This window comes from Myotis yumanensis, unplaced genomic scaffold (genome assembly GCF_028538775.1).
Source record: "Myotis yumanensis isolate MYYU_CA2020_CCGP unplaced genomic scaffold, mMyoYum1.0.hap1 SCAF_13, whole genome shotgun sequence".
Lineage (NCBI taxonomy): Eukaryota > Metazoa > Chordata > Mammalia > Chiroptera > Vespertilionidae > Myotis > Myotis yumanensis.
The window spans coordinates 20395254-20407358 of NW_027223764.1; the positions used below are offsets into that span (position 1 = coordinate 20395254).

Genomic DNA, 12105 nt, shown 5'->3' on the forward strand with positions numbered 1-12105 from the left:
GGTAAAGTAGTTACCAGATATAAACTATATACAGTCTATGTTTAATATACTTGAAGAAATTTTTTAAATTTTGAAAATACTTAGAGAAAACAAGAAACTAAAAACTGACTATGCATATTTGAAGAAGACAGAGAACTTTGAAAAATTAGAAACATAAAATGAAATTTAAAAATTCAGTGGACAGATTTAACAGCAAATTAAACAAATGAAAAAAATCAGTGAACTGGAAACTAGAGCTAAAGAAATTACTCAGAATGAAACAGAAAAAAATAAAAAATATGAGAGTTAACATGAGAATCAAGTGAGGGGTCTAATATACATTTGATTGGCATCCTAGAGAAGGTAGAAGAGAGAGAAACTGGCAGAGGCAATATTTGAAGAGATAATGTGTGAGGTACTCTCCAAAACCAATAGAAAACATTAATTCACTGATTTAAGAAGCCCAAATAATATCAGAATGAATAAATAAAAAGAAACACAAAGCCTCATATTGAAAATTCAGAACACCAAAAACAAAGAGAAAGCCTTAACAGCATCCAAAGGAAAAAAAATTACATTCAGAAGCAACAGTTGCTAGACTTTGAGATGACTTCTCATCCTCCACAAGGAATGCCAGGAAACAGTAAAATAACAACTTCAAGTTTCTGAGAGAAAAGTAACTACCAATCTATAATTTTATATCCTGCAAAAACGTCTTTCAAGAATAAAGTTGAAATAAAGACATTAAAAAAAAAATGACTTTCTTACCAGCAGACTATCACTAAAGTAAATGCTAAATAATTGTCCCACACTTACATAAAGAAAAAGATTTCAGATGGTAGGTATGAGATGCAAGAAGATATAAATGAAGAACACAGAAAATGGGTAAATCTGAATGCTGAATATATAAAACAGTAACATCAAATAAAAGTTTAAAAGAAAAAAATTAAAAAGAATCACAATGCTGCCCTAACCGGTTTGGCTCAGTGGATAAAGCATCAGCCTGTGGACTGAAGGGTTCCAGGTTCGATTCCGGTCAAGGGCATGTAACTTGGTTGCGGGCACATCCCCAGTATGGGTTGTGCAGGAGGCAGCTGATCGACGTTTCTCTCTCATCGATGTTTCTAACTCTCTCTCTCTCCCTTCCTCTCTGTAAAAAATCAATATGTTTTTTAAAAAAATAAAAAATAGCCCTAGGTGGTTTGGCTCAGTGGATAGAGCGTCGGCCTGCGGACTGCAAGGTCCCTGGGTTCGATTCCAGTCAAGGGCATGTACCCTGGTTGCGGGCACATCCCCAGTAGGGAGTGTGCAAGAGGCAGCTGATGAACATCCCACTGATGTTTCTAACTCTCTATCCCTCTCCCTTCCTCTCTGTAAAAAAATCAATAAAACATATTTTTAAAAAAATAAAAATAAAAAAAATAAATAAATACAAAGAATCACAATGCTCAATCATAATCTATGTATATAAAAGCCTAAGCAACTGGTCAACCAGCCGACTGGTAGCTATGACACACACTGACCACCAGGGGGCATATGCTCAACGTAGGAGCTGAAACCACAGGCATGGAAACATGGAACATACCAATGTATCTCAGAGGGAAGGGTGGGAAGAGATTAACCAAAGATCTTATATGCATATTAGAGGCCCAGTGCATGGATTCATGTACCAGTGGGGTCCCCTCAGCCTGGCCTGCGCCCTCTCACGACTCAGGACCCCTTGGGGGGTGTCAGAGAGCTGGTTTTGACCCAATCCCCACAGGCCAGGCAGAAGGACCCCACCAGTGCACAAATCCGTGCACCGGGCCTCTAGTAGCATATAAAATGGGGTGGAGATGAAGTGAAGAATGGAATTGGGGAATGAAGCTAAAAGCTTTTACAGTGTTTGGGAAGAGTGTGAAAATATCAACTTTAGCCACTGATAAACATGCATTTTGTAATTTCTAAAGTAACCACCAAAGAATAGAATCAGAGCATCATTTCCCCCAAAAATAGAATGAAAAAAAATACCTCATCCATCCAAAAGAAGGCAAGAAAGAGGAGAAAAAGATGGGACAAGTAAACATACAAAAAAGGATGTCAGGCATACATCCAAATACAGTTAACCCTTGAACATGGATGGTTTTGAACTTGCATGTGAATTTATTAATATTTATGTTTGAATTTCTTAAAACCTGTAGTATCAATAGATATAGTACAGTATTATAAACTAGAGGCCTGGTGCACGAAATTCATGCATGGAGGGGTGTGTGTCCCTCAGCCCAGCCTGCACCCTCTCCAATCTGGGACCCCTCTCACAATCCGGGACTGCTGGCTCCCAACCACTCGCCTGCCTGCCTGATTGCCCCTAACTGCTTCTGCCTGACAGCCTGATCACCCCCTAACCACTCCCCTGCCAGCCTGATCGACGCCTAACTGCTCCCCTGCCGGCCCAATTGCCCCTAACTGTCCTCCCCTGCAGGCCTGGTCGGCCCCAACTGCCCTCCCCTGCTGGCCCAGTCACTCCTAACTGCCCTCCCTTGCCAGCCTGGTTGCCCCTAACTGCCCTCTCCTGCAGGCCTGGTTCCCCCCAACTGCCCTCCCCTGCAGGTCTGGGTCCCCCGCAACTGCCCTCCCCTGCAGGGCTGGTCCCCCCAACTGTCCTCCCCTTCAGACCTGGTCGCCCCCAAATGCCGTCCTGTGCTGGCCCAGTCACCCCTAACTGCCCTCCCCTGCAGGCCTGATCACCCACAACTGCCCTCCCCTGCCGGCCATCTTTGACCACATGGGGGTGGCCATCTTGTGTGTTGAAGAAATGATCAATTTGCATACTATCTCTTTATTATATAGGATGTACTGTCTTTGTCTTATGATTTTCTTAGTAACATTTCTTTTCTCTAGCTTACTTTCTTGTGAAAATACTGTACATATAACATGCAAAATAAGTGTTAATCAACTGCTTATGTTATCAGTAAGGCTTCTAGTTAACAGTAGGATCTTAATAGTTAAGTTTTTGGAGAGGCAAAAGTTATATATGGATTTCTGACTGTGTGGGTTGGTCTGCACTCCTAACCTCTACCTTATTCAAGAGTATATCAAGAATTACAATATAAAATGAACTAAATACACTATGAAGACAGATTTAGAAGTCATCATTAATACCGGTCTTCCTAACTGCTAAAAATTGTCTAGAAAGACTATTTGGCATTTGTAAGGATTTAGCAGAAGAGTGGTTTAATACACAACATTTCTAACAGACTTGGAAAAGACAATAAGTAAACCTGATGCTAAAGTTAACAACAGGGAATATGAAAACATGAGATAATTTTTCAGAAGACATTTTAAAGAAAACTTCATCCCACTTTCCCTAACATCCCCAACCATTTGCAATACTTACTGATAACTGCAGAAAACCCGTAGGAGGTCTTCAGTACGAAATTCTTGAGGGAAGTCATAAATTTCAATGACATGTGGGAATTCACAATCACTGAGGTCAATATCAGGAACTTCACTGTTATAATAATCAAATCTAGGTTCCTGGATGCTTTTTGTATTCTTCATATTCCCTGATAACTAAGAAAGAAGAAGCATATTAGTGACTGTCACATCAAGCCAGAGCATTATATAATACTAGAGGCCCGGTGCACAAAATTCGTGCACTGGCGTGTGTGTGTGTGTGTGTGTGTGTGTGTGTGTGTGTCTGTCTGTCTGTGTCCCTCAGTCCGACCTGCACCCTCTTGCAGTCCATGACCCGTCAGGGGATGTCCACCTGCCAGCTTAGGCCCCATGCCCCAGCGGCAGTCGGGGATCCCTCGCTCCTTACTGCTCAGCTTGCTGTTCCTTAGCGCTGCCGCGGAGGTGGGAGAGGCTCCCGCCACTGCCACTGTGCTCGCCAGCTATGAGCCTGGCTTCTGGCTGAGCAGCGCTCCCCCTGTGGGAGCGCACTGACCACCAATGGGCAGCTCCTTGCATTGAGCATCTGCCCCCTGGTGGTCAGTGCGCATCATAGTGACCGGTCATTCTGCTGGTCGTTCCACTGTTCAGTCGATTTGCATACTAGGGTTTTATTATATAGGATTCCCCCAAACAATCTTCCTCCTAGTCTCCATGTTCCTATTATTTAACTTTTAATATTGTCTCTGTATTAATGCTGTTCATAAATACAATGACCAGGGTTTTATCACCCAGTTTATATAATACATGTGAAATACTTGAAAAGGTATTGAATTTCTAGCAAAGACAGGCAATGCATGAAACTTAACTTGCATCTATCAACTACTGTGTGAGAAAATGTGGAATGATTAATGTGGTGAGTTACAAATGGCACATCGTGGAAAATGAATTTCAGAAAATAACTGAAGAGATCAATTAATAATGTTTGTATTATTTGAGCTTACTGATCAGACTCATCTCATAGTTTTTCTTTTGGAAGTGAACAAAAACAAAAATTTAAGAATAGAAACACTTTGTTAGTCCACCTTTTGTTGAACTTAGCTTACAAAGGAATTTAAGGCAAATTTAAGTGGTTCACGTAATTAAAATTAAAGTCCCTAGCATGAGAACTACCTTAAATAATTGCCACATAGCAGGTTAGTAAAGAAATTAATAGTAATAAAAATATTTAAACATTCTAGAAACCTCTCATGCATTTGGGGTCTCTGACTCTCTCATATATGCGAAGTTCCCATACATATGTATGTACTAAATTTGGCTATTTTCTTTTTCTAAAAAACAAACAAACACCCAACAACATTAAAATTCTACTATCCTATGAAAAAACTAAAGGCTATTAACTATTTTACACTAGAAACAGAAGGGAAAGGGAAAAGTGGAAAGTGGCAACAAAGCCATTTTGTCATTCACTTGTTACAGAACCTAGATGCTAATACTGACCATCCAAAGCCTTCAGAGTGTCTTCTTGTTAATTAAAAGCCTAACTAGATGCCTTCAAGCTTTCCCTCTATTGTACCATGCCCCTTTTCCCATCAAATGAGGAAACGAGAGCTTGCAATGCCAGAACTGTATTTCCTTTCCTTGGAGAAGTAAAAAATGGATTCAAGAATTTTATTGAGGAGGGAGGAAAGGGGAAAGGTGATTTAAGTAAAACCAACAAAAATGAAGTGCCTCTAGTTCCGTTTCTCCACTAGGCTTCAGTTTTACATCTTAAAAAATGGGAATAATAGTAATATTTATACTTCATAGACAGCTGTGTGGATTAAATGAAATGATGCAGTAAGTGCTTAGCATACTATATGGCACCTAAATATTCAATGAATTCAACCTTCTTTAAACAAAATTTAACTGAGTGCTGAATCTATTACAGGCCAAGCTATTCCCACTTTTTTTTTTTAAATCCTCACCTGAGGATATTTTTTCCATTGAATTTTAGAGAGAGTAGGAGGGAGGGAGGAAATGACAAAGGGAGGGAGGGGGAGAGAGAGAAAGAACCATGTGAGAGAGGCATATCGATTGGTTGCCTCCTGCACACACCCTGCCCGGGGTAGGGATGAACCTGCAACTGAAGTAGGTGACCTTGACTAGGATTTGAACCCACAACCCTTGGTCCTCGGGTCAACACTCTAACCACTGACCAAAACAACCAGGGCTATTTCCACTTTTAGGATGCAGAAAGTACAGAGAGTATTCTTACCACCATAACAATAAGAGCAGCTGATCTATAAAATCGAATTCAGTTGAGACAACCAAGAAAACTAAAGTCCATAGAATGACAAGTCCCTCCAAAGAGAAACAGAACATATAAACCGTTTGCCTTTGACATATCATGGGAAGAAGCGGCCACTACACAAGTGAGCAAGATGATTATCAGCTAAACTTTTAACAAAGTCTTAAAAGCCTAGAGTGGGCTGGTATATCAGTTTAATGACTCAGAGCCCCAGAAACAAGGGGAGTCTTAAATCACTTGCAAGTCCACCCTTATACCAGGTGCCACACTGTCTTGATTACTGTAGTTTTATTATAATAACTATGAAATCAGGAAGTTTGAGTTTTTTTACTTTGTTCTTCTGTTTCAAAATCACTTTGGTTATCCTGAGTTCCGTGCATTTCCATTTGAATTTGGGAAGTATCTTAATTTTATTAATCAGAGATGAACATGTGATGTCTTTCCATTATTTAGGTCTTCTTTAATTTCTTCCAACATTTTGCAATTTTCAAAGTACAAGTTTTGTATGTCTTTTGTTAATTTTAATTCTAAATATTTTTTAGCCTATTAGAATTGTTTCCTTCATTTCATTTTTGGATTTCTGGCGTTGACTTTCAGAGCTACTTTGCAAAAAAACAAACAAAACAAAGCACTGCATGTCCATGCATTTACATAAAACTGGGGCTAAATAATGCATTGTGAAAGGTAAACAATGCACGACTCTAAAAATACCTCCGAAATATAAATACTAAGAACTGATTAGAAAGAGAAAGGAAAAGAGGGTGATCTGGCAAGAAAATATGATTAAGGTCCTTTGCTGTACCCTAGTCCGCAAAATTGAAATTTGTATAATTGTATCCCATTTTTAAGCTAACTATTAAGCATTTTGGCTTCTGGGACTGATTAAATAGCAGTGTTAATAATAGCAAAACATACAATTCTTAGTCTGTATTTCACGGAACAATAAATATAAAACCTACAAGTTAAGTTCCTGGTCAAGGACACATACCTGGGTTGCAAGTTCAATCCCCACCCCGCCATCGGGGCATGTGCAGGAAGCAACCAATTGGTTTGTCTAACATCTATGTTTTTCTTTCTCCTCTCTCTCTCTCTCCCCCTCTTCCACTCTCCATAAACATCAATAGAAAAAAATATCTTCACTCCCCCGTGAGGCTTAAAAAAAAACACCAAAAACAAATCAAATATGTATGTTAACATGAGCTGGAACTAATAACAAAAGATATTAACCCTCCTACCAATAAGTTTGCCGATCAGTAGAGAGAGGCATAGAAGCTAAGGAAGTTTTATTTAGACAATAATTCCTTTGTTCTTGTACCAACACTCAGAAGGTTAAAAGAGGTCATGCCAATATCCTTTTATATATAAATTATCAACTTAAGTCTCTGGGCATCCCATACCATGGCTTTAGAAGATTAAGTGTGATCTACAGAGACTCATCAAGAGTTGCAATTCTGGGAGCTCAATAATGGCCTAGCTATGCTCTCTATCCTCCTCAGGCAATTTTAGAGGTTCAAACATCACAGGAAACTGCTTCACATGCCAATGGCTGCCACACCCTACTGTATAGCATACTTTCCTGCCTATTAAAAGTATTAGAAAAACCTCCATATGTCTAGCCATTGTCAACAAAGAAACAGGCCAGCTGGGAAAAGAGCCAAACATCTTTGGTTGGAAAGTTTTCAAGGTAGGGAGACATTCTGGTTTAACCTTTAATAAAGTATGTTTGGAGTAATACATATAATAAATTAAGTGTAATAGTAGCCAAAGGACTATTAATGTTATTGGATTTGACATCATTTAATAACATTATTATTATTACATCTTCTAAAACCCAAAGCACAGGAGACCAAAGTTTAAAGTTAGATCTGCTTCAACATTCTCAATCCATCTCTCCATCTCGTTTTTTGTTCTCATCCATCCTCATCCCTCAACATAGATCCACTTCCTACCAAGCACCTCCGAAGATATCCAAACACAACACCCAGGCACTGGCTGTCTTTGGCTTAAAACACTACATACTCCATTTTCCTGCCATTCCCAGCTTTAGGACATGCTAGTGTCCTCTCTGGCTATGCTCCTCAAAATATTAAGTAGTTACCTACATTCTTTTGCACCTATTCTAAACAGTGTTAAGACCTGAAAAACAGTTACCCACCTGACTGCCCTGCCCCCTGGATACAAAACCATATCCCTAAGCTAATACACAGAATCCAAGTTCTAGCAGCAATTTTGTCGTCTGTTTAATTGATTTCAGAGAGGAAGAGAGGAGAGATAGAAACATTAATGATGAGAGAGAATCATTGTTTGGCTGCCTCCAGCACCCCCTCCCACTGGGGATCGAGCCCACAACTCAGGCATGTGCCCTGACTGGGAATCGAACCCATGACCTCCTGGTTCATAGGTTGACGCTCAACCACTGAACTACACCAGCCAGGCATCAATTGTGTTTTGAAAGCATCTGGAGGCTACCTTAAAAAGGAAGAGATCTCTAATTCTCCCCTATAGCCTTCATCCATTCAGTGAATATTTAACAAGTTCTACCATGTGTTAAAGGCTCTATGTGCCATGCCCTTCTTTTGTAGGAAGCTGTCCTTTCTCTATGTGTACCCACCTATGTTTTCTACCCACTCCGGTATTCCCTTTCCCAACTCCTATGAATGCTGCTTCGTTTCTCAAACTAAGACCATCTTCCAATGCGTGGATCCTTAATAACTTCTCTATATTCACCCAAATTCCCCCATTATTGGTATTTCTGAATCCAATTTGATTCTAAAATCTCTGAACAGTTGTTTTTCCTAATTATGGGCTAACAGTAATTTCTAGTTACCACACTCACTTTCTGAAATACATTTAAGTTTCTGTATTATCTTTGAGCAGTGGTTTTCATTGTATGTGCATCAGAATCACTTGATGGGCTGAAGAGTTTATATTTCTAACAATGTTCCAAGTGATGCTCATGCTGTTGGTCCAGGGACCATATTATGGGGACCACTGTCTTTGAGAATCTGATGAAAGCTATGAAAAACTACACCTATAAAAAATTTCATGCAATTTCAAGGGGTTCATGAATGCCCATTCATAGGTACTTTCTGCTCTATATTTCTTCCTAAGGAATGTTTAAGATAGTGTTTGTTGATTTGACCATAAGAAGTGCTAACTGTGGTATAGGTAGGTGTGCATGCAAACACATTCTAAGAGTGAGAAGAAACTGCCTGGTATTGGAAAGTCAATTCTGTCCAATGGGCTGACCTTTTCAGTATCATATGTCTCTTTCACATGCGTGTGATTATTTTTCTGTACTTCTGGTTTAACTCTCAGAAACAAAAGACTCATCAGTATTTAAAAGGCTCTTTGGAATCACTCAAACACAACTCTATTTTATAGGTGAGGAAGTGGTCTGGTAAAAAGAATATAAATATTGGAGTAAGATAGAATTAGACTGTAATCCTGATTCTCCCTTTACTAAAGGTATGATCACTAAACTTCAATTTTCTCATTTATGAAATTGGGGATTTTAAAGGGAAATAATTTTTTTCATTTCAGGTAAAGGTTATGTGAACTCACCACTATAAGGAATGAAAGGGGAGTAGTTTGTATTTATGTTAATTTAAATATTGTCTAAATTAAGAAAATGAAAATATTAAACTAAATAATTTGTAAATTATTTAGATACAAAAAACCTAACATTTGGTATTTATGAACTCTAACTAGCCAGCATGTCATTATCACTTATATTTTCTATATAGACTCCACAACCATTTATTCTTTAACTCAAAATAAATTCCTTAAAAAACAATCATACCTTCGTTTATTTTACTCTTCCTTTCTCTAATTCTTTCACGCTACAGTGTCTAAAAACATCTGAACATCTACTGGAAAAATAAAATAAACAATAATAAACTACCCTCCTCCCCTCAAATAGGCCTGTGTAAAATATATCTTGTCAACACAGAAGAGCCCCTTTGAGAAGTTTCCCTCTGTATTCCTCAATAGCCAGCCAGTATCCATTAAATTCATCTTTAATCTATTCACTAAATCACTAAGGACTTGGCTGTTATAAGTATCACTCAATTCTGCATATTCTTTTTTTTTAAGGATCTACCAGATAGTCTTTTCTCAGTCTATAATCCTATGTGTATTGCAGGAACCCTTACATTGGAGGTAAATCAGTGAATGGACACAAATGTCTCCAAAATCCCAAGTTCTATGAATCTACAAATTATCAAAGCATCAAGCAATTTCCAGTAAACATACCTCTTGTAAAAGACGTGGATCCAGGCAGTCACCATCATCATTAAACATGGACTCCCAGCTCTCCTCAGTAGCTGTACTTTCCTCCATGTGGGAAGTTTCAGTCGTTTTCGGTTCCATAGATGTCTCTATAGAAACTGATTCTATACCAGGAAAGGACATACCAAATTCTATATTCTCTGAGTCATCTTCCTCTTTTGTTTTGAACTCTTCAGTTTTCAGTTCATGCAATGCCTCTGTTATATCACTAGTACAATCTAGATCATTGTCCAAGGCACTATCTGAAAGTACTTTTGTCCCATTTAACATACTGAGTTCAGAGTCCAAAGAGACGTTACAATTACTACCAGCAATCTTCTTTATAGGCAAGGATGAAGCACAATCTGACGAACTCTCTGTCAACTTTCCTAGTGACTCTGTGAAACTACATGAAACACTCTCAGCATAACTATCTGAGCAAGCAGTGAGGTTGCTGAAATTTTCAGTGTCATTCCCACCTCTAGCTACATGAAAAGGGGTTATATCTGTACTCATTTCTAAATATTCTGAGAAACTACTTGTATTGCTATAGGCTTCACCAGCTATTCTAACTGCAACGACACAAGGGCTATCTACAGTTATTTGATCAGACATGGTATCTGTAATGTCCATCATACATGCCTTATTTGTAATGTCACCTACACTCTTAAACCCATTACCTATATCTGTTTCATGAGCAAGAGCAGCTGTATCAGAAGGCTCATACTTTATGCATAACTCATCAGCAGTGTTGTCATTCTCCTCACACTCTCTAATCATCGTTGGCTCAAAAATGCCATCTGTGCTCTCTAATGTGTTGGCTGAAGTCATTTTATGAGAGATGTGACCCGTTGTCTCAGGAATGGTATCTATACCTTTCTGACCCAAGATGAAATCTATACTATTGGCTATGTCACCAACATTCTCAGCTTCAAAGTCTACACAAGGTTGATCAGTGACACCATCTGGACTTCCAGGAACAGGAACAGTGGTGATGCCTCCACTGCTGAGCTTCAACATTCCACCTGATGTTTGCATGCCTTGTTGCACAATTCCAGAATCAGAGCTTAATTTTACTGGTCCAATCATACTCTCAGGTCTTAAAACTCCAGATATCTCTACAACATTGGCATTTGTTTCAATTCTGCTTTCTAAATCTCTGTTTTCAAATGTTTCCCGACTTAGTTCGAGCCTACTAAAATCACAGAATTCCACATTTTGGAATGGTTTGTTTAAAATTGGAGCCTCACAGATTTCTGAACAAGACAGAGATAGAGGCAACCTCTCGTGTCCTGTCACATCTGTGGTTTCAACCTCCAAACACTCCGCCTTCTTTGGTTTAAAATGTCTTTGTAAAGGTATACTAGGTACAGTCCCAGAATTTAGGACTCCTTGCTGATGTCCTTGGGATAATATTTCTTTGGATTCTGTGGCTCCTCTCTTAGTACAAACCCTAACCTCATTGTTTTCTTGAAGGCACGTGTCTTTTCTTAATTTTGTTGAAGATTTCTTTCCTTCCCTACGATTGTGCTCCTTTTTATCAGGATAAATACTTAGTCTTTGAGTCTTAGGTTTTTCTCTAAAGATCTCCTTTTGGGAGAGACAATTTTTTTGTTCTTCTTCCACCACAGAATTAGGTGAACCACAGCTTTTTTCCTCATCCCCTGTCTTGAGGAGTACTACACCCCTTCGAGCTTTAGGTACATAAAGTGCCATGTCAGGCCTTCTGGCTCGAACTCTGCATCTCACTGCTTCTTGCTGCATGGCACCACCTCAATCTGCAAGAAATAGAGAGAATGATTTAATTACAAAAAACAAATTACAATGTATTGAACCAAGAGATTTTTAAAAAGTAGCGAGCCTACTAATCCATGCTATAGAAACCTTCAAGTTAAAAGAAAACCTGCCATAAAATAATTAATACAATCACATGAGCAACTAATAAAATCCCAAAACTGCCCATAAATTTTATCCATATATCCTCTTTCTTCATAGTCCCCAAATCCTTTACCTCTACCTCCCAAGTGCTCTCTACTTTTTAAACAAGTAGTCTTGTCTTAGGCTGAATTAAAACTGATTATCTGAACTAGCATTTATCTAGTACTCATAAAACACAACCATCTCTATATTCTAGAAGGTCATAATTTACATTGAAGAGTATACTCAAGGAGGACACCTAAAAATATATTGGCTCA

The 12105-nt window shown here is 38.8% G+C and overlaps 1 protein-coding gene across 4 annotated transcripts in view; it reads right to left on the reverse strand.

Moving 5' to 3' along the window:
- Positions 1-12105, reverse strand: part of R3HCC1L (R3H domain and coiled-coil containing 1 like) — a 70515-nt gene that overhangs the window by 12902 nt on the left and 45508 nt on the right. For all 4 annotated transcript variants that reach the window (XM_070432555.1, XM_070432553.1, XM_070432556.1 and 1 more), the window contains 2 exons: positions 9896-11688; positions 3356-3531 (listed from right to left, as the gene is read on the reverse strand). In XM_070432555.1, the coding sequence (XP_070288656.1) occupies positions 3356-3531; positions 9896-11674 (1955 nt within the window). In that variant the 5' untranslated portion in view covers positions 11675-11688. The remainder of the gene's footprint in view (positions 1-3355; positions 3532-9895; positions 11689-12105) is intronic.